We start from the raw sequence: 22,992 nt of genomic DNA on the forward strand, positions 1-22,992 counted from the left end.
CATCATGTAACTCAGAGACGATGATAGATCAATATGCAATTTTCACCATTTGTTTGTCATGGTTCAAGTCAGTGGCTATATCAATAAAAATTCGTGAAGTCAACATGAATATGAATGTTATGGTTTTATTATACAAGATAGGCGATATAACATAGGAATTGACTCCGTTAAAGACAACGACCTGATAATAAAAGTATCATGCCATGAGATGATATTTCCAGGCGTTCTAGCTGAAAATGGATCCAAAAGCGTGATCTTTTATTCATACTGTGTATATTTTCTCGGGTTAAAATAAAAAATATCGATACTACGGAAAAATTGACGAATACCAAAATTGTACGGGACTCAATTTTATACAACTTTATTCATCACCATTTCCCACGTGGAATCGAAAATGAACGTGAAAATAGAATGATGAAATTAACTCTCTCCTTTTCTCGGGTTCATATCGAAAAAAAAAACGAACCTACGAAAAAATTTATTGAAATCAAAATGAAAATAAACTTGATAACACAATGATAAGATTTTACCTCCTCATTGTCTCGTGTTTAAATAAAAAACTATCAATCCGACGAAAAAATTTACAGGGACCAAAATTCATCCAAAACACTACGTCAAAGTCACCTCGGCTACTTCGTGTGACGTATAGGTCACTCAAAGTCAAACTGGAAACGCACTCCAAAAACCTTCGTCCATGCAGCTGGTCACTGTCGAATCCTCAAATCTTCGAAATTATATTTAATATGCGCGATATCAAACTAACTCCTGTGAGGGCGGCCCTCTTTTATATGCTCATTCAAAGAGTGGGGAAAGGAAGGAGAATACATGAGCGCCCTCAAATTCAGCCCAGCAAATGCATATGATATTGCAAAGTATTGTTCAAAGTCAAATAATCGAATCTTCGAAATAGCCGCGTGGATCAATGAAAGTTGTTCAAGGTCAAACCCAAAAACACTACCTTGAAGTCACTTTGCCTGCATTGTGTGACGTAGGTCTGGGTCGTTCAAAGTCAAACTCAAAGCCATCTTTCAAAGTTACCTTAGTTACGTTGAATCGGGTAGGTTGAAAATTGGCTCGAATTCATTCGAAGTTGAAGTCACCTTGTCAAAAATATAGGGAGTGAATGAAGGTCATTCAAGATCAAACTCAAAACACCACCTAAAAGTCACCTTGCCTGCGTCGCTGTGTGACGCAGGTTAAGGTCGTTCAAGGTCAAACTCATAACACCTCCTCAAAGTCACCTCGGCTACTTCGTGGGATGTTCTGGAATCGGCTCAAACCAACTACTAATATAGGCCATGACTCCTATTCATAATATCAGAATATATTTAGGTGAATTCATCTAACGATACGTCAGTCTGAATAGAATTGTCACTGCCAATCAATGAAACATCTGTAGTGCAACATTCAGTTTCGATGATACCCACATTCCTAGATCGTCTCTAGGAATGTGTATGGTTTTGTTTAATATATTGAATGTGAGGTCTTGTTGTGTTTTGATTTGTACTTGTTCCTCGATAAGTGATTTACGACTGTTAAATTCATGAATGTTCAAGTTTTCCCAAATGTGCATGCGGTTTCCCTTGTTGACTTGTTTTATGAGTTTTATGTTCTCTGGTGGGAAAAATTATGCTTGTTTTGTATGGCATGTGTTGCGAGGTTTGATTTATATACTAGTAAATTTATGTATGCCTTTTTGTCCTCATTGTACCTTTGGATCAGTTTTTTCTTGGTTTGGCCGATATAGAATTTATTGCAGTCCGAGCATTGTATACTGTACATCCCGTTTTGGTCTTTGTCTTCTTCTTTTTCATAGTTTTTTATTTTTTGTGTTATTTTCGTGTTCGGCTTGTATGTGATGTTGATGTTCAGTGGTTTGAAGATATTTGTTAGTTTTTTGGTTTGGTGTCCTACGTACGTACATGCTGTCCATCGTTGTGTTGTTTTGTCTGTTGGGTCGGCTTGATCCTTGTTCTGTATTTTTTGTTTGATTCTGTTTTCTAGTTTATATATTGCTTTTTGTGTGTATCCGTTTTCGTTCGCTATTTGGTATATGACTTTCCGTTCTTTGTTTCGGGCTTCATTGCTGAGTGTTATCATTAACATTCTATATATTAATGCGTTATAGGCAGCCATTTTGTGTGATGATGGATGGTTTGAACTTGCGAGTATGGTGGAGCTTGTTTGTGCAGGTTTCCTGTATATTGCCATTTGAAATTGGGTTTTGTTGTGGTTATATCCTATGGTTATGTCCAGGTAGTTAAGTTTTGAGTTGTGTTCTTCCTCAATACTGAAACATAGTTTTTGATTTATTTTGTTAATTTCTTTTTTTATTTGTTCTATTCTTATTCCATTGTTTTGTGATATGTACAGTCCATCGTCAACGTATCTGAACCATTCTACTTTTTCATCATGTGTTTTTATTATTGTTAAGATTTTCTCATCTATGGTTTGCGGGTATATTTCGGATATGATGCTGGATAGTGGGGATCCCATCGCTAGTCCATCTGTTGGTGTATAAATTTTCCCTTCAGATTCGAAATAATTTCGATTATTTATTGTATTTAGACTGTGTTCCATTTGGTTAATGTAAGTTTTGTCTATGTTTTGGTGTTTTAGTTTCTCAGATATGATGTTTATACTTTCTGAGAAACTGATAAAACATGCCAACAAGGGAAACCGCATTGACTTGGGAAACCTTGAACATCCATAAATTTACCAGCCGTAAATCACTTATCGAGGAACAAGTACAAATCAAAACAGAACAAGACCTCACATTCAATATATTAAACAAAACCATATATATATATATATATATATATATATATATATATATATATATATATATATATATATATATATATATATATATATTTATATATATATATCCATATATCCAATGTTTAAATGTTTCAAACAGGTTTTTCTTTTTTTCTTTTTTATATCTGAAAGAAAATTCTGTGAATCTTCGCAAGAGTTCATTCCATTTTCTCTCTCGGAAGGTTTTTTTAATATATTTTTTTTTACATAATACAAATATGGTTTTCACAAGTAATCAAACGTAGGTAGATTCCTAGTTTCTGAAAAATATACATTCCATCGCAATACTTCTACATTATATTTACCTGTTGAAATATATATATTTTCTAGTCCCATCCAGAATTCCCCGTTCAAATTTCCAAATCCAAATTTGTACTCTCGCCAACCCAGAAAAAAATCTTGTGAGCCATCTAATCTTCTTTGAATATGTGTCCAACCACCTCCCATGGTTTCCATGTCACATAAAACCATAAATGGTTTTTTGGACATTTTAGGTTGTATTTCATAGATACCAGAAACATTGTGTCCTACAAATAAGAGACAAACATCAAATAAACGGAACATCCAGCAGAGATGTCTTCAAAATATTACCGTTACGTTGAATTTCTCTGCAGCTTTTGGGAAGTACTCTCTTTGTGTTTTCCGGTATATCACAAAAGAGACTTTGCTTATCAATCCCTACCAAATATTTACAGTTGGCTGTGAAATCGATATTGTATGATCTGAAACAGAAATAATTCATAAAGATGTATGAATCATTATAAATCAATCATTTATCATAGTCCGGTCAAATAAGACTGAAAAATAAGAGTGAAGGTACATACATTTACAACAAGCTTCAAAAGCATATAATTGTTCAAAACATAGTTTAAAATGAGATTTTTAAATTCTGAATGATTGCGATGCCTGGAAAAAAATTTATTCGCGATTTTCAGGAAAACAGTAAGTTTCATCATAAAATAACGTCAGCTTAAAATTGTAGATCATAAAATTCTCTACAAAAAATGTATCGATACTTTTTTATGCCATCGTTTCTGAGATACGACGAGTCAAAAAGTTGTGAAAGTTGTAATCGTCATTATTTGCATAAGTATGCAACGTATATACATCTCTGAAGTTGTAATTTAAGTGAAAATATTTTTCTGTTGGTATACATAGAGTGAATGTGCGTGGCTAGGGTCGTATACCTGCTTTCTCAATATTGAAATTAACAATACTGATACGTTGTTGTGTGGAATAGTGAAGAAACATTCAGCATTATTTTAGATAAATACGTTCAGTATGTACGCAGACATTATGGTGCCAGAATTACGGTCGTATTTGATGGCTATGATGATTGCACGAGGAATATTGAAGCCGCAAAACAACGTCGTCGAACTTTAGTAATATATTCATCTTCCGATATTCTATTCGATGAACTTATGACAGTTCCTACCAGTCAACAGACATTTCTTGCGAATACTCACAACAAATCTCAGTTCATTTCAATGTTGAAGGATAAGTTTATTGGCGAAAATATATCGGTTGAACAGGCTAATAACGATGCCGACGTACTGATTATTGAAACAACTATAGAGCAATTTAAATTGACAAATACAACTATTGTTGTTGGTGAGGATGTAGACTTTCTCGTACTCCTTACTGCTAGAACTCCACTTGAAAAAACTATTTTCTTTCTAACGCCAGGAAAAGATCAAAGTCAAACCGAAATATATTCGTCAAAAAGTTTATTTACTTTTGCAAAGAGTCAAAATCATTTACTATTTTCACACGCAATAACGACATCTGCATTTTACAGGAGGAGTAAAGCAACAGTCTTCAAAATGTTTGACAAACAAGATTTAGTTCAATGTGCTGGAGTTTTAAAAAAAAGTTATTCAGCTCAACAAGAAATTATCACCAACGGGATTCAGTTTCTCAGAAAAAATCACTAAAAATAAGAAACAGGTGCAACTAGCTTATCTTTCTCCAACCTCAGTTGCTGCTCATCAACATCTTTTCCGGGTATAATACCAAGTTTAAGTGCGGCTTGGTTATCAGCTAAACCCAAAAGACTGGGGTTGGAAGTTGGTCGACAATGCATTAGAACCTATTCTGCGGAAAAACTGCTGAACACAATTTTTTGCAACTGTCAAAAGGGATGCAGCGCTAAATGTGGTTGTGAAAAAGTTGGACTGTTGTGTTTTCTGGCATGTACACATTGTCAAGGCCACTCATGTTATAATGCTGAATCACCAATAGTGGAGGATTCATTTGATACCAACGAGGAAACATGCGATACATCACTCCTGACGCAGTTTACCTACACCCAGGATGAACATCAAGAAGAAGAAGAAGATCAAGAAGAAGATGATCAAGAAGAAGAAGATCAAAAAAAAGAACGACAAGAAAAAGTATGTGAAGTTTATGACTAAGATGAATAAATTTTGACATTTTTTTAATTTCAATCGCTGGTATAATTTACAATCCTTCCTAATATATTTTATTATGCAACTTTTCAATTTGACAGAAGCACAATAGACATGTGGAATAGGCTTACCGGGGAAACCACGTTAAAGAAAACGCGCTGAGTACACTATCTCATAGGTGGCGTGCAAACGTGTGTATATAATGACGAATTTCACTAGTTCGGACTTCCATTTTCTACTATATGAAAGGATTTGAAATCCCTGAAACAAGTAAAAAAGAATAATTAAAAAAGAATAATTGAAAATAACAATTATATTAAGCAACAATAAACCTGAAATGAAATAATAGTGAAATAACCTACAAGTAAAAATATAATAATTGAATAAATAAAAATTAAAGGAATGAAAAAAGAAAATAATAAAAAATAAAAAAGTGTAGAGATTCCAAGTCACGTTAGTTCACGACGTTTCGATTGTTGGCATCTACAATCGTCTTCGGGTGATGACTGGACTGATTCCTCCGAGAGATGACTATTTTATAGGTCGTTGAAATACTTTCACTTTCTCTACTTTCCATTTTCCGCTTCACTGATTCCGTGAGAGATGACCGTTTTGGCGGGAGTTGGTCATTTTTCGTTTGATGATGGGTTTCCATATGTTTCGTATATCTAAGCTGGCCTGGCTGAATACGTTGTTGGACAACATGTATGCGGCTTCCTTAAATTTTCTCCTGAACCAATGTTCCTCTCTGTGCAAGATATCAGCTTGGGACCACTCGATGTTGTGTTGATGGGTCCAAACATGGTCTGCTATTCCTGATTCTCTCGGAGGAATCAGTCCAGTCATCACCCGAAGACGATTGTAGATACCAACAATCGAAACGTCGTGAACTAACGTGACTTGGAATCTCTACACTTTTTTATTTTTCATTATTTTCTTTTTTCATTCCTTCAATTTTTATTTATTCAATTATTATATTTTTACTTGTAGGTTATTTCACTATCATTTCATTTCAGGTTTATTGTTGCTTAATATAATTGTTATTTTCAACTATTCTTTTTTAATTATTCTTTTTTACTTGTTTCAGGGATTTCAAATCATTTTATATAGTAGACAATGGAAGTCCGAACTAGTGAAATTCATCACGAAACATTGTCAATCACCTTCAAACAAATATATAATGACGATTACAACTTCTACAACTTTTTGACTCGTCGTATCTCAGAAACGGTGGCTATAAGAAAAAAAAGTATCTTTACATTTTTTGTAGAGAATTTTATGATCTACAATTTTTATGTGGAGTTATTTCATGATAAAACTTACTGTTTTCCTGAAAATCGCGAAAAACCAATTTTTTTCGAGATTTTTGACCTTTGACCTCGAATAATAATATTTTTTCCAGGCATCCCAATCATTCGGAATTTCAAAATCTTATTTTCAACTATGTTTTGAACAATTACACGCGTTTGCAGCTTGTTGTAAATTTATGTACAATGTCTAGATTGTCGGGATTATCGAGTGAATTATTTTTCAGACAGCTTATTTTTTACCATCAAGTCTTTATAGCCAATATATGAATCAAATAAAATTTTCAGCGAATGAAAAAAAAGAGGAATTCAAAGAAAAGTTTTTGTTAAAATCTTGTTGATTTTCACTCCAATAGAAACATTGAATGTTACAGAAATCATTTTTTTGCCAAATTGTGTATCAAAATTTTGTGATACAATCACAGGAAGTTTATACAAAATAATAAGTGGAAGGGAATAAGTACACCTACTTATGTTTTTCAGTATCTTCATTCCTAATATCGATTTTGGCGAAATTTTTGGTAAAACTATTCGACATCAAATAAATATAAAATGTGTCAATTCTCAGATAATGAAAATCCAATCTTGTAAAGTTTTCAGATCCATCTAAAATCAATCAAGAATTGTATAAAATTAGTTCCGATAGAATAAAGTTGTTATTATTGTAGTTGTCAGAAATGATCGTAGTTGCCATGAAAATTTATTAAATCATGAAATATATTCAGTTTCATTAGATTTCGATTTTTTTGAGATGAAATATTCTGCAAGGGTATCCTACTCAAATAAGTTGAACAATATATTAATGTGAAACGAACTAAGTAGAAGTGTAAAAACCCGGAAAATGTCAAACCTTCAAAAATCTCACTGCAAAATATATCATTTGAACTCATTCAATCTATGTGATGTACTGTTTGGAACCTTTGGTGTAGTAATGCATATTACTGGAGTTTTTTCCCAACACCAAGTCGTTATATATAACACCTCGAAACGTGTTTCGATCACCAACTGATCATTTTCAAGAGGAAGATAAAACTTCCTCTTGAAGATGATCACTTGGTGATCGAAACACGTGTCGAGGTGTTAAGAATAACGATTTGATGTTGGGAAAAAACTCCAGTAATATTCATTCAATCCTCAAAAAAATCCCCTGAAATTTTTGTTTTCCAGAAAAATAGAAAACTACTCTATTTTTAGAAGTGAAATAAGTTTTATTTGAAATACCAGTGCAGCTCCTCAAGATGAACTGAACGAACTGTGATTATATGACATGGAAAGAAAAATATTTTAAATTACAGGAAAAGTGGGAGCATTCTTTGAAGAAGCAAAAAAAGTATTTGCGAAAAAGTGCTCATGTTTTAAAAGATTTTTAGATGTGGGCAACAAATGTCTGAGGTTGTTTCACAAATTACTTTCACCGCATGCAAAGCAATCGAGGGATCACTTCCGTTAAAAAAATATGTGAAAAGAAAAGAATTATAGATCAGTTCTGCGAAATATTGACACTTATGTTAGGAGATCGACTCCGTGTGTCTACCCTCTGGGAGAGTTGCCTGTTACGCTAATGGATATCAAAGGATAAAAAGTAGCTGAGCGCGAGTACGAACTGATAACGAAAAAAAGGCTAGCAGGCGATGAGTAAGATGGGACAGCGTTTGGCATGGTCGATCGCGGAGAATAAGTTTTAATATGTATTGGTTGTGGTTGCGGAATATTTCAAATAAAACATTATATTAATCAGTTTACTTTTGATTCTTATTATTTTACTACAAGTCAGAAGTGGGATAGTGATCTACGTGAGAGAAGGTAACAAAGCTGTTAGAGGCCGAAAATTTACAATGTCGAAAGGAAAATCAAAAAAAAGGAACCGACGTATTTCCACATCATCATCATCCAGTGATTCTTCGTCGGAAGTAAGGAGGTTAAAAAAAAGTTGAAAACAACTCAAAGAAAATTGAACAGAAAAACCGTGAGTAGAAACATTTATAGTAGTCTGAGTATTGATGAATCGTTGATTCCCGAATTCGATCCGGCATGCCAAGTCATTGACTCTGTGAGTTGGGTAGGGAAAGTTGATAAACTGAAAAATATATATCAGTGGGACAATATGTTAACTGTAAAATTGGCAACTAGCAGATTACGTGGGAATGCGAGGAAATGGTACGACTCTTTAATAGAAGAGTTTTCTTTGTGGGAGAATATGAAATCATCTCTTATCGAAACTTTTCCTAGTGATGTTAAATTCGGAAAATTGTTTATTGAAGCTGCAAACTATTCACATGAGAAGGGACAAAAACTGAGTGATTATTGTTTCGAAAAACTTGCCAAAATTAAAAAACTGAATTTAGATATCAACGAGACGAATATCATTGATTCGATTATTGAAGGTATAGGAAATGAACACATTAAACTTTCCGCTAGGGCAGCTAAGTTTACGTCTATAGGACATCTGGCTAATTACCTGGACAATGCAAATAGTATAGGGCCTACTACAAGTATATATAACAAATCATTTCGCCGTGATATGCCCGGTACATCGAAGAGTTCTTATTTTGATGATAAAAAAAATATGCGGAGTTTTCAAAAAAATAGCAGAGGAGAATTGAATAAAAACTTTGTGAAAGCCATACGTTGTTATAACTGAAAGGGTAATCATTTAATGAGAAATTGTCCAAAACCATTAGTTAGATGTTCAGTTTGTAAAAGAGCTGGACATTCACATCAACACTGTTTGAGTCGAAATGAAACAAAAAGCGAAGATGTAAATTCTACTAAGTCCAAGAATTCAAATGTGTTTTTGAAAACTGCGTATATAAATAATTGTGCTTTGAAGAATTGTTTAATTGATACAGGTAGTTCGTGCACTTTGATAAAAAAATCTATAGCTGGAAAACTTAAGCTGACCCTACAAAAAATGCGTGAAGGTATAGTTTTGCGCTGCTTTATGGGTAATATGATGTTATGTGATGAATTTGTTCATATAGATTTGAGTGTAGATGAAGTTTCATTCCAAGTAAATGTATATATTGTTGAAGACAAATTGCTGCAATATGATGTCATTATCGGCTGCGATTATTTGAATAATGCAGATATTGCCATCGTTAAAATTGGGGATTCCATCGTCCTTAGACGAATTTCCTCTTCAACCTGTTGTGAAATTAAATCAATAGCTCCAATATCCGTACTAGATGAAAGCACGATAAAATCGGCGATGTAACTTGTTCTGAAAAGTCGCTTTGCTTTGAATTATTGAAAACTTTCAGAGATAGAATAGCGTTTACGTTGAAGGACCTTGGAAAAACTAATATCATTCAGATGCACATTAGATGCAAATCCGAAGAACCAATTGTCTATAATCCTTATCGTATGTCAATTCAAGAAAAGGATATACTCAATGGGTTATTGCGGGAAATTCTTGATAATGACATTATCAGGGAGTCTAGTTCTGCATACGCTAGCCCAGTTCTTATGGTAAAAAAGAAAACAGGTGATTATAGGTTATGTATAGATTATCGACGCTTAAACTCTGTTACTATTAAGGACAAGTATCCTTTGCCGCTCATAGACGATCAGATAGATATGTTGGGAGGAAATAAATACTATACGGCTTTAGATTTGGCCTCGGGTTTTTATCAAATACCAATGGCAGAAGACTCAATCGAAAAGACTGCTTTTATTACGCCATTTTCACACTATGAGTTTTTGAGAATGCCGTTCGGGCTCACTAATTCGCCGTCCGTTTTTCAAAAATTGATAAATACTGTGTTGAAAAATCGACTTAATAAAACGGTGTTTGCATACATAGATGACTTGATAATACCTTCCATTAGTGTTGAACAGGGAATCGAAAGGTTAAGAGATGTACTAAGTGATTTACGAGAAGCTAACCTAACACTGAAGTTGAGTAAATGCAGTTTTTTTCAAAGTAACTTAAATTATTTAGGACAAGAGATTAGTTATGATGGAGTTAGGCCAGGTGAGCAGAAAGTGATGGCCGTTAAAAACATGAGATCTCCCAAAAACGTTAGAGAAATTCGTCAATTTCTAGGCCTATCAGGATACTTCAGAAAGTACATTAAAGACTATGCCAAAGTTGTGGCACCTCTTACACGACTACTTAGGAAAGGTACACCATTTCTGTGGTCGGACGAACAAGAAACAGCTTTCAAGGACGTCAAGGTGGCATTAACGACCCGGCCAATATTGTCTATCTTCGATCCAACGCTGCAGACGGAACTGCATACAGATGCAAGTTCTGTAGGTTTTGGTGCCATGTTGTTGCAGCAGAAAGACGGGAAGTCCAGGGTAGTTGCCTATTTTAGCAAACAAACGAGCCCTGAACAGAAACATTATCATTCCTATGAACTTGAAACTTTGGCAGTTGTACTAGCCTTTCAAAAGTTTCGAGTATATTTGATTGGTATTCAGTTTAAAGTTGTCACAGATTGTAATGCACTTCGATCTGCATTCGCAAAAAGGGATCTCGTACCTAGAGTCGGAAGATGGTGGTTACAGGTTCAGGAGTTCGATTTTGAGGTTATCCATCGACCTGGATCGAAGATGGAGCACGTCGATGCACTTAGCCGCGCTCCGGTTGAGAATTATATTGATATCATGAGTATCGACGTTACCGAAGGTGATTGGATTCTTGCTGCTCAATTGCAAGATGATCAGTTGAAGATAGTTAGAAGTATACTACAAAAGGGGGTTATCAATAGAGACACTAAGCAATATTTTGATATGTATTTGTTGAAGGACGACAAAATCTACAGAAGGATGGCAAATGGAAAAGCTTTGTGGGTTGTTCCTAAGTCTTCACGATGGCAAATTTGCAAACTTTGTCATGATGATTGTGGGCATTTTGGATTAGAGAAAACGTTAAAAAAAAATCAATGAAAATTATTGGTTTGCTGGCATGCAAAGGTTTGTAAAAAAATATGTCAATGCTTGTTTGAATTGGCTCTACTACAAACAGAAAAGCGGAAAAGAAGAAGGCATGCTACATCCGATTGTAAAGGCTCCAATCCCATTCCATACACTACATATAGATCACATAGGACCATTTGTAATCAGCAGTAAGAAAAACAAATATATATTTGTAGTCGTAGATGGGTTCACAAAGTTCTGTTTCGTCGAAGCTGTAAGAGATACTACCACGAAATTGGCTGTAAAAGTTTTGCTGGATATAATACATATTTTTGGAGTACCGGTCAGAATAATTTCGGATCGAGGATCAGCTTTTACTTCAAAGACTTTTGCAACATTTTGTAGTACCTACGGGATTAAACATATTCTTAATGCTGTAGCTACTCCACGTGCAAATGGACAATGTGAGCGATATAACAGAACTATTTTGAATGCTTTACGTTGTACTGCGGCTGGTGCCCCCGAAAGCAAGTGGGACAGCTTTATTAAACAGGTGCAGAGTGCTATAAACTCCACGTATAATAAAGCAATAGATATGTCCCCTATGGAAGCCTTGACAGGTTGTAGGGGTAAAACTATGGCGGAGAGCAAAATTTTAAGAGAAGTACAGCAGGACTTAGGACGAGCTGAGTTACCTTTATTGAGGAAAAGGGTTCAGAAAAGACTAGCAAAGGATCAACAGGATCAGAAAGAAAGGTATGATCGCAGGAGGGCAAAAGCCAAGGTATATTCGGTAGATGATGTGGTAATGGTGTTGATAACAGATTCTCCAAGTACCGGTTCCAGTAAAAAGCTTCTACCAAAGTACAAAGGTCCATTTAAAGTCACTAAGGTTCTATTCAATGACCGATATGAAGTTCAAGATATGAGAGAGAATTTCAGAAGATTAAAGACAGTGACTGCTGTAGACAAAATGAAACCATGGATAATTCTGAAAGGTGAGACATTTTCAGTGGTCATCATATGAGAATGTGTGACTGTTGAGATGGGTACAATATATGTGCAAGGCTCAATCACATATGAGAATGTGTGACTGTTGAGATGGGTACAATATATGTACAAGGCTCAATCACATATGAGGATGTGTGACTGTTGAGATGGGTACAATATATGTACAAGGCTCAATCACATATGAGAATGTGTGACTGTTGAGATGGGTACAATATATGTACAAGGCTCAATCACATGTAGGTGTGTGTGTGTGTGACTGTTGAGATGGGTACAATATATGTGCAAGGCTCAATCACATATGAGAATGTGTGACTGTTGAGATGGGTACAATATATGTACAAGGCTCAATCACATGTAGGTGTGTGTGTGACTGTTGAGATGGGTACAATATATGTACAAGGCTCAATCACATATAAGAATGTGTGACTGTTGAGATAGGTACAATATATGTACAAGGCTCAATCACACATAGGGATGTGTGACTGTTGAGATGGGTACAATATACGTACAAGGCTCAATCACATATATGGGTATGTGTGGCTGTCGAGATGGGTACGATATGTGTACAAGTCTCAATCACTTATAGGATGGGTAAATTATAAGTACAAAGCTCAAAAAAAAAACTGAGGAAACTTGTGGTATTCTATGAAATTAAATATTTTTCTCTTCTTATAGATGAAACTGCTGAGAGTTCGCCTGAGGATAGGCTGAACGGTAGGATGGCCGAATGTTAGGAGATCGACTCCGTGTGTCTACCCTCTGGGAGAGTTGCCTGTTACGCTAATGGATATCAAAGGATAAAAAGTAGCTGAGCGCGAGTACGAACTGATAACGAAAAAAAGGTTAGCAGGCGATGAGTAAGATGGGACAGCGTTTGGCATGGTCGATCGCGGAGAATAAGTTTTAATATGTATTGGTTGTGGTTGCGGAATATTTCAAATAAAACATTATATTAATCAGTTTACTTTTGATTCTTATTATTTTACTACACTTAGAAAATTACAAGGAAAAGAATACCCGCAACATCAACAAATCGGAGAAACAAATCAGAGAAATCGGAACTGCATTTTTCACAAAAATGACCAACTCCCATACATTTTCCCCAATGTACGTTTACTGTACGTGCTTTACTGAGTGAAGGAAGTACTGCTACGCTGACTGACTCTTCGATTGCAAACAGAAAGGACGAGTGTCCCAGATATTTCTAAGTGTTGTGAATAGACGACGGAGGAATTTGTTGTTATAATAAAATTCACAATTAGTTCATATGGAAATATCAGGCAAAATTCTCCCTCATTTTATCACCCTAACAGTATGAAAACTTTAGATATCTTCGAATCATCAGAGCAGATATGCAATTTGGAGTAAATACTCGAAAAATTACCATTCATTCATAACAAGTTTCTACGGATTCAAACAAGTTAAATTATGAATTGGACAGAATAATGGTGATCTCATGATATTTGAGCAAGGGATCCAAATATATTTTGTTGATACTATTCTGTCAAAGACAAGAATTTAATGAAAAATTCATGGTTTCACGGGAAATAATTTAATGAACAATTCATGATTCCACGAAACAAAGCAGCAACGTTGAAAAATATCCCTTGTTTGCTACGAAAAAAAATAAAGATTGTAAATCTTGTGAAAATCTTCTCTAAAATGAAAATTCGTTGTTCGTCCATAGACCAGCCATATAAACAGCTTTGTCAATAGTCACTATATCGATATGATTTCCGAAATGACAGTACAAAGTGGGACTCATTTGGAGGGATTGCATTCCAGAACTTTTTGAATCTCAGAAAATGTACACGCAAATATTATTTTGTTTGAAAAAGCGTCTGAAGAAATAAATGTATCCACACAGCATACAGCATCGAAATGGAAAAACATTTTGGAAAAAAATATACAGTTGCTGTATGTTTTCAATACTCAGCAAAATTCGAGCTGGTCTGATTTTCACCTCATTTACCAGTTATAAATCCGAATAAACCCGAAATCTGCGGGTTGCCTTTGACTCGGTGGCAAAAAATCATGAAATTTCATTGGACAACTATTTACAATCAACTCCACATAATCGCAACCGATGAATGATTCTCCTTCTCGGTGAAACTAAGAGGCCATTGAAAGTTCCCATTGCTGAGCACAAGAAACACACACAGCGAGGAGAAACTAGCAAATCCGGAATAGCAGAGCATGTTTGGACTCATCAACATAATATCAAATGGGCTCAAGCTGAAATCATCCACAAAGAGGAACACTGATTCAGGAGAAAATTCAAGGAAGCCGCGTATATGTTGTCCAACAACGCATTTAGTCAAGCTAGCTTAGAGATACGTAACTTATGGAAACCTCTTATCAAGCGAAAAACGACCAACTCCCGCCAAACGGTCATCTCCCGCTAAAACCAATGAAGCGGAAAGAGGAAAGAGGGGATAGGTGAAAGGTGAAAGCATCCGAATGACCTATAAATAGTCGGATCTCGGAGAAATAAGTCCAGTTATCACCCGAAGACGATTGTGGATACTAACAATTGAAACGCCATGACGTAACTTGGTTTGGAATCTTTTTATTTTAATTTTAATTTTTCATTTTTGTTAATAATATTTTTCAATTCTCAGCTTTCATTAATATTTTAATTTTTTTATTTTCTGGTTGTAGCTGGTATGTTAAGTCCTTGTAATTCCAGTTTGTTGTTCTGATAAAATTGTTATTGTGGGTTATTCTTTTTATTTTTTTAAGGGATTTCATATCAATTTATATTATATTAGACAATGAAAGTCCGAACTGATGAAATACAGCATGAAAATCACTAAACGGTATACATTTTTTCAATGTTCTCTCTGACAAAATATGGAATACGCTAAACCATCCAGAACTTTGAAAAATGACAATTGTGATATTTGGTTTGACAACGTGACAAGATGATCAGTGATCAGATGCAATTAATCATCATTACTATGTGGATAATCACCTCGAGATGGTTCATGATGGGAAAAGATATCTGTCTGATAAATCAAGTTATTAATACTAATTATGAAGGAGAAATCGAAATCAGAATTTTCATTTCAAGTCAGTAATGAAGTTGATTCAAAATCAAATCATTGAGTAATTTTGTGCATGATATCTGTTTTTGTAACTGTAGAGTAGGGAGGATGAGTGTAGACTCACAACACTTAAGCCACATGTGACCCGTTGTACCTTCTCCCGAGGAGTTGTTCTCCTAGATCATCGCCCGTCCTGCCCTATCCAGGAAGGTAAACAGGTCACTAGGAGACATCTCCTTTATCTTGGCAGGTGTACGCCAATACACACACTCTCTTTGGCAACCTTGAGATGTCTCAGGGTGGCCTCGTTGAAGGTTTTGGAAGGTGCGGCGATATTACTGTCGTTGTACGGTTTCTTCAACCTTCTTGGGGATCCCTTCGTGGAGGTGCACAAGTGAGGGAGCTTTTCTGCAGGGGCAGCCGGTTCCTTGCCTTTATCCAAGGTGGAGCTCGTGGCGCCCGCTGCAGGAAGTTCCCCGGCTGTTGGAGGTGATCTACTATGTCCAGCCTCATTCCAAGCAGTATATTGGGGTGGACATTTCTGTTCATCCCCAACCACCGCCTCAGATTGAGGTGAGCCCTTCTGTCCAGCCTCAGGATTGGTTTTTGCTTTTGTTGTTTCTGTTTTTGTGTTATTTCATTCATTGTGTTTCCACGAGTAGCAAGGAAAGAGTTGGTCACCACTGGCGGAGCCCCACTTTACCAGAAGTAGGCTGATTACAATGAGGTTCGCTCAGTTCCTCAAGGGAATCATTCGTAACCGCATATCACCCTGCGGCCATTCAGCTGTCGGCACGATTCCTTACACCTTAGCTTGTGTAGACTGGTCCACGGTGGCATGTTTTGCAAAGGTTTTTGTGGGGTTTTGGTTTCCCCCACCCTACTTATTTCTGCCACTAACCAGGAGTCCCCCGTCCTTGAAGCCACATTGGCTTCTCGGACAGGGACAGGGCCTTCAGTCCCCTGGCCGTTCCCCCATTCGCCACCTGGGGACGCATCCGATAGGTAGCCCAACCTACGGGTGCATGATTTGGAAACCTAATGTTTCAGTTTCTTTCAATTTCTAGAAAAATCATCGAAGGAACTACAAAGCTGTCATGTCTGTCTATGATTTTTTTTTTAGTTTTTTCCATATATTGGTAGAATGGGTTGATCATTTTGAAATTCCAAGATACTATTCTAAACAATTCAGTGAACCCAAAACTAATGCTAATGTCAGCAACCTTGTGAAATTAACCTTCGATTCGTCTAAACAAAATCGATTCAATTGAAATTCTTCCGTAGAAAACTATTGTGCCTAGTTTTTGAAGCCAGCGTTTTCTAATTGACCTGCAAAATCAGAAAGCTCTGTACTCTATCAGTACTATTATATAAGAATAATACTGGGACTTCAAAATATAACTCTCGTCCTTGCAGTTAACGCACGTACCTCTGATGATGTCTGCCTCAGTGGCAGCAAAACGTTTGGTACTTAAAGTACTTAAAGGTTTACTAGCCCGGATTTTGTTATTTTTGACATACCAATATTCTGAATGATTATTTTGCGTTCTAAATGGAAAAGGATGATCAAACTTTCGGAGAGAACGAAGTAATTATAATCAATGAACCAAAGATTCCAAAGAGAATATAAGCACAAAGAATTATCGATCACATTTAAAAATTTCTTTTTAATGTGGTACTTCTTTTTGAAGCTCCTGACAAGACAAATGCTTCACAAGCCTAGAATATAATGTCAATTTATTCAACTACTACAAAATGACGAAACTTTTAATAATTGCCTGAATACATTGACATTTAACTACATAATATGAGGTAATAAGCTTGAGCTCAGTTCAGAAGATGCTCGAAATGGTTTCTTTGAACTTCTTGACATATGAACAGCCTATCCGATATTTCACGCTGAACATTTTTGAACACAGTAACGTCAATATGTCAACAAATATTTATTGTTCTCACTTCGCTGTGATGAGAGGGTGAACAGTACTTTCCAGCATATTCAAATACAGTTCCCCTGTTGAATTTTGATCAATAAATGGAGGTCCTACAATATGGTTTCCCAACATTCCTGCCCAAACGTTATTTTTTTCTGGATATTGGGTACGTGTTTCCCGGAAAACGTGAGGGTTGGTGTGACTCCAATAACGGCAATTTTGTCTGTAAACATTAACTTTTTAAAAAAATGTACATTCGTTATTACAATAAATATTGTGGAGATAGGTAGGATGCCTTGCAATGGTTTTCGTCATGATTTCGCAGAATTCTGTTCTTCGATAAGGGTCATCTTCAGTTAATTGGTGTACCATTTTAATTTTATATGGATGATACCTATTTCTCTCTAAAAGTCTCCACACAGTAGAAGGAGACACCTCACAAACATTCGCGACGAAATAAATAGACTGTTCAGGATTTACTACCATCTCACTAATTATTCGCACTTGCTGTTCTTCCGGAATGGACGGATGATCGCTTTTTGTTAGGTATGTGCATTACCGGTAGTTGTGCTTTGGATACAAGTTTTCTCGAATATTTTTTACCGATAGGACGATTCGGAAGAAGTTCATTGGAAATACTTTCTATTTAGTAAAAGTTACGCGTCACACCGTAAATAAAAATCGCTTCAATTTTTTCTTTCAATGGACGAAAATTAACCATTTTAGAGATTGTATCAATATTAATGTGTTTGTCTCCCGGAAATTATTAAATGTTCCGCCATTTTGTAGTAGTTGAAGATATTGATATTATATTCTAGGATTCTGAAGCATTTGTCAGGAGCTTCAAAAATATGTGTCATAAAACCCCTCTTTCTATTTAATTTTTTTTCCCGGATGGCGCCCAGTCGCCATCTTGAAAGTTTCATCTGACAATTTCACTTCAAAATGAAGTATTCATGCATTAACTTCATTATCCCAAATTTCAATTTTTTGAGTTGACCCGTTCAAAAAATAAAAAAGAGGGACTATTAACTCTTTGAAGCATGGTGGTACACGTTATGCACCATATATTCCTAGTCCTTTAAGCATGGTGGTCCATGAAATGTACCACGTATAAATGAATATTTCTTGGAGTTGCATAACAGTTTATTTTGTGAACCACAGTGTGTCGATCTTTGTTTACATATAGACTCGATATTTCAAGGCCGAATAAGACACCACCTGACAGTTAAATTATTGTACATCATATTAGTTGTTTTTGTGACAGTAGTGTGTGCTGTTGTTGGGCGTTTCCTCTCGTAAACAAAATTCATTTGTTTCTTTATTGTTTTGATGGCATACATCGATAACTGATATACTCAGGTAAATAATATTGTATGAAATGAAATAAAATACTCGAGATTCTGTAACTGAGAGTCTCATTTGTGAATATTCAATATTCGTACCACCTTGCATGTAGGTTACTTCTCTTTTAGCGCCAAAATGGATGATAATGAAGAATTGCCATTCAGATTAGTGGGTTTATCCAGAGCCGAATTGTACAATGAATTATACGCTGATATTCCTTTGGGAAATGAATCAGGAAACGATTCGGATGATATTGGTAGTGATTCTGAGAATGTAAATGAATTTCAGAATATCGAACCACCATTAGGACTTGAGATAGATGATGATTGGGAGGTTGATGATCTACTTCCACTCTCAAATTTTAGAGATGTTCCAGTCGTTCGACAGAAACCAGAATGGAATAAAACTTACAATGTCGCTGTTGCGACTCATTTCTCAGAAGACAGTGGCCCTGTGAATATTTCTGGCATTTCTAGACCCTGTCAACTTTTTGAGTTGTTTTTATCTGATAACATACTTGATGACATCGTTTTCCAAACGAACTTGTATGCAACTCAGACTAGACACGGTCGTATGTTCAAACCTCTGACTATTATTGAACTAAAATGTTTTCTGGGCATGAATTTACTGATGGGGTTGAAAAAATTGCCTAGCTATCGGGACTACTGGATGGATTCTCACAAATCTCTATATCAATGATAATGCATTGATGCCATGTCGTGGTTCGCCTGATTTCGATAAACTTTATAAAATTCGGCCGTTCCTGTCGTCATTACAAACAAATCATAGCTATTGATGAGTCTATGATAAAATTCGAAGGCCGTTCCTCACTAAAACAATACCTACCAAAAACGTGGGTACAAGGTCTGGGTATTGGCAGATAAAAGTGGATATTGTTATAAATTCGAAATCTACACTGGAAAAACAGGAAACTTGTCCGAGAAAGCTCTTGGGGTGAAAGTTGTGACTACATTGTGCAAAGGCTTCGAAAACAAAGGTCACAAGTTATTCTTCGACAATTATTTCAGCAGTGTTGAGCTTATGGAAGATTTAAAAAAGCTAAAAATATTCGCATGTGCAACTATAAATTCAACAAGAAGAGAGTTACCCGTTTTCCGAAAAGATCAGGAATTGAAACTTTGATCATTATATAAGCAACAATGGCATATATACAGTCAAATGGAAGGATAAACGTTGCGTACATCTGATTCCGAACTATCATCAATAAAATGAAGTGACTAAAGTTAATCGTAAAACAAAAACAGGAGTTATCCAAGAAGTTCCCTGTCCAGCCATTCTATCTGATTACAATGCTCACATGAATTCCGTTGATAAGTTGGATCAACTGAAAAGTTGTTATGAAATCGACAGAAAGTCAAAAAAATGGTGGCATAGGATTTTCTTTCACTTCTTAGATGTATGTATTGTTAACGCATATGTTCTACATAAGCAACTGGATGCTTCTTCCAAATTAAGTATGAAAGATTTCAGACGTGAAGTAATCACTTCATTGATATCACACACAAAAATATGTCAAAAAGAAAATGGTCAGATGCCCTCGAAACCTATACAAATCAAAAAACATAAGCCGTATGCTCCCCCAGAAATAAGACATAGGGAAAATGCCCATATGCCTGTATATGGCTCAAGAAGAAGATGTGCACACTGTAACACCAGAGAGAAACAGATACGTACCGACTGGATGTGCGAAACCTGCAATATTCCATTATGTTTATCTAAATCTAAGAATTGTTTTTCTGATTATCATAATGTATAACGAAAGAAACTGAACGAATTAGAGAAATATATATTCTGTGCTGCTAAGGTATATTTCGCAGTGTTCGCTCTGTGCCTCAAAGAGTTAAAGAAATGCACTGTATGGTTGATAATATTCTGCATTTTTTCCAAATATTTTTTTAAGGCATGAATATATTATTCACTCGAGCTTCGCTCGTAACTTGAATTTAGGTTTTCATTGAAATAATTCTAGGTTATTAGTTTTCACCTCCTTTTGGAATATAAGTTTTTGTATTTTCATAGAGACAAATTATATACTCATTATCTTCAATAAGGAATAATCAGCCAAAAGATGTGAAAAAACCAATACTGACCTTTGCGATTCGGTGAAATTTTCCAGTTTCTCCAGCAGGGAGTTATCCGTTGATAGGTGCTCCTCAAGTTTGTCTGTGAAACAAAAGAACATAATATTATTAATGTAACTGATAAGTGTCTAGACCAAAGCTCAGTTAATATAACTTCACGAATCTAGTTTCTACCGAAATAGTTTTGGAAGAGTAAAGATAGATGGAATGCATAACCGTAAGCAAATGTCTTTTAATAAATTGATGGATGTTGCCGTTACTCTGTGGTGAAAGATCATCATGGAAGATGAGAAATAAAAACTTTCATTGTTTTCATACCACTTGTATTTATAATTAACGTTACTGCAGTTTCTTACTATGAGGACATTTTCAAACGGATACAATAAAGTTTATTGCATTAGATTTTGGATAACAATTGTGATTGAGTGCTCGAAAATACTTAAAATATTGACAGTGGCATACTGTGATCGTACACTGAGTCAGAAAAATGTATAGAAGTGATACAGGCTTTTTACAGAAGGTCGAGAAGATGTGAATGGTGACACTGACCCTGGATGCCCCAGCACATCAACAATAGATGAAAATGTGGGGAAACTGAAAAAAAAAATGTATGTAGAATCAACCAATTTATGGCGTGTGTATGACGATAATGCACCTGCTCACTCGTTATTGCTTGTTCATAATTTTTTGACGTAAAACAACACCAAGATCCTTAACCATCGTATTCACCAAATTCGGCCATCTGTGACTTTCTCCTGTTTTCAAGATTGAAGAAATTCGTGAATGGACGGCATTTCGTGACAACTGAGATGATTTGAAACCGAATTGCTCTGAGAGCTCAAAGACACACCAAAAAGTCCATATAGGAACTGCTTCGATGATTGGAAAAAACGCTGGCACAAGTATATTATATCTGATGAGGACTACTCTGAAGAGGACAAAATAGAAATTGATGGTGCAGGAACTTAACAGAGTGCAATGAAGGCCCCAATATCTTGTCGCACTCGAGTAAATCTCAAACATTTCCTGTTAGGATTCCTTATCATGAAGAATGGGAAGTACTTAACTTTCATTAAAATTGGATGACAACTACTTTTTCAAAGTATACTAGCGATACGAATAGCGATACTGGCGATACGAATTTGAAATACCAAAAGTGTATACAAAGTGTAATTATCAACACCCAGTTTAATGAAAGCTCACCTTTCAGTTCAGGTTGCAATTGTGAACGGATAACTTCCTTCAAATCAGGATGCAAATTTTCATACCCCCCTTTAAGATGAATATCGAATAGTTTTGTCAGTGTGAACTCGTCGTCTTCTCCCTTTTCATCCAATCCAAAACTGCCAATCTTCTCATTGCCCTAGAAGGTTTAGAATATATCAGGTGAAAATTTTAAGTGTAACCAAAGAGGCCATAATAAAAAAGCAAATAAAATCATTATGGAAACAAAATTTCGGCTGAATGAAGCCTGAAGTACCAAAAGTTTCGTCTGCTACTGCAGCAGATATCATCAGTAGTATACGCGTTGACTGTGAGGACGAAGTAGACGAAACGTTTGGTGTTTCATTTTCTATTCTATTCGATTTTCTTCACTCCAATCGTGACCCCGGTTGTGAAAGCTTATTATACTATACTTATTAGCTTATCATATTATACTGAGATTTTTATAATGAATATTGTCAGATATGGAAGACCGTCATGAAATAATTCAAATCCATTCTAGCAAATTCATGAATTGAATGACGTTTCAACCTCAATTTCAATAATCTGAAACAAAAACACTCCGTTTTCACAATTCCATAATTTAATATATCAAATTCATAGACATCAAAATTTCAGGATATATAAATATAAAATAATCTCCAAATAGTTACTCAAATTTGTACGGAAACGCATTGAGAATTTTGCCTTAGTACGGTGACCAAAGCAAAGTTTCAACTTCTGCATATAAATCTTTATACAGCATATTGAGGAAGGTCAAGATCATAGCGTATTCCTTGCTACTTTGAATTTTTGTATGTTCAGGAGATTACTCACTATTGTACTGTTGTTACTGTATTGTATTGTATTGGATTAACTTCTTACTTCGAGTAGTTAAATGGAATTAAAAAAATTCGAAAGAATTTTTTCTTTCGTGTAATTCAATGATTATA

General features: G+C 35.5%; 1 protein-coding gene across 2 annotated transcripts in view; it reads right to left on the minus strand.

Moving 5' to 3' along the window:
- LOC111507252 (microfibril-associated glycoprotein 4-like) overlaps positions 1-22,992 on the minus strand; it is a 70,334-nt gene that overhangs the window by 41,558 nt on the left and 5,784 nt on the right. For both annotated transcript variants that reach the window (XM_074172711.1, XM_074172712.1), the window contains 4 exons: positions 22,040-22,199; positions 20,846-20,918; positions 3,412-3,542; positions 3,126-3,347 (listed from right to left, as the gene is read on the minus strand). In XM_074172711.1, coding sequence (XP_074028812.1) covers positions 3,126-3,347; positions 3,412-3,542; positions 20,846-20,918; positions 22,040-22,199 — 586 coding nt within the window. The remainder of the gene's footprint in view (positions 1-3,125; positions 3,348-3,411; positions 3,543-20,845; positions 20,919-22,039; positions 22,200-22,992) is intronic.

This window comes from Leptinotarsa decemlineata, unplaced genomic scaffold (assembly GCF_025532065.1).
Source record: "Leptinotarsa decemlineata unplaced genomic scaffold, Ldec_3_MD MMD2_tig00000157_RagTag_RagTag, whole genome shotgun sequence".
Classification (NCBI taxonomy): domain Eukaryota; kingdom Metazoa; phylum Arthropoda; class Insecta; order Coleoptera; family Chrysomelidae; genus Leptinotarsa; species Leptinotarsa decemlineata.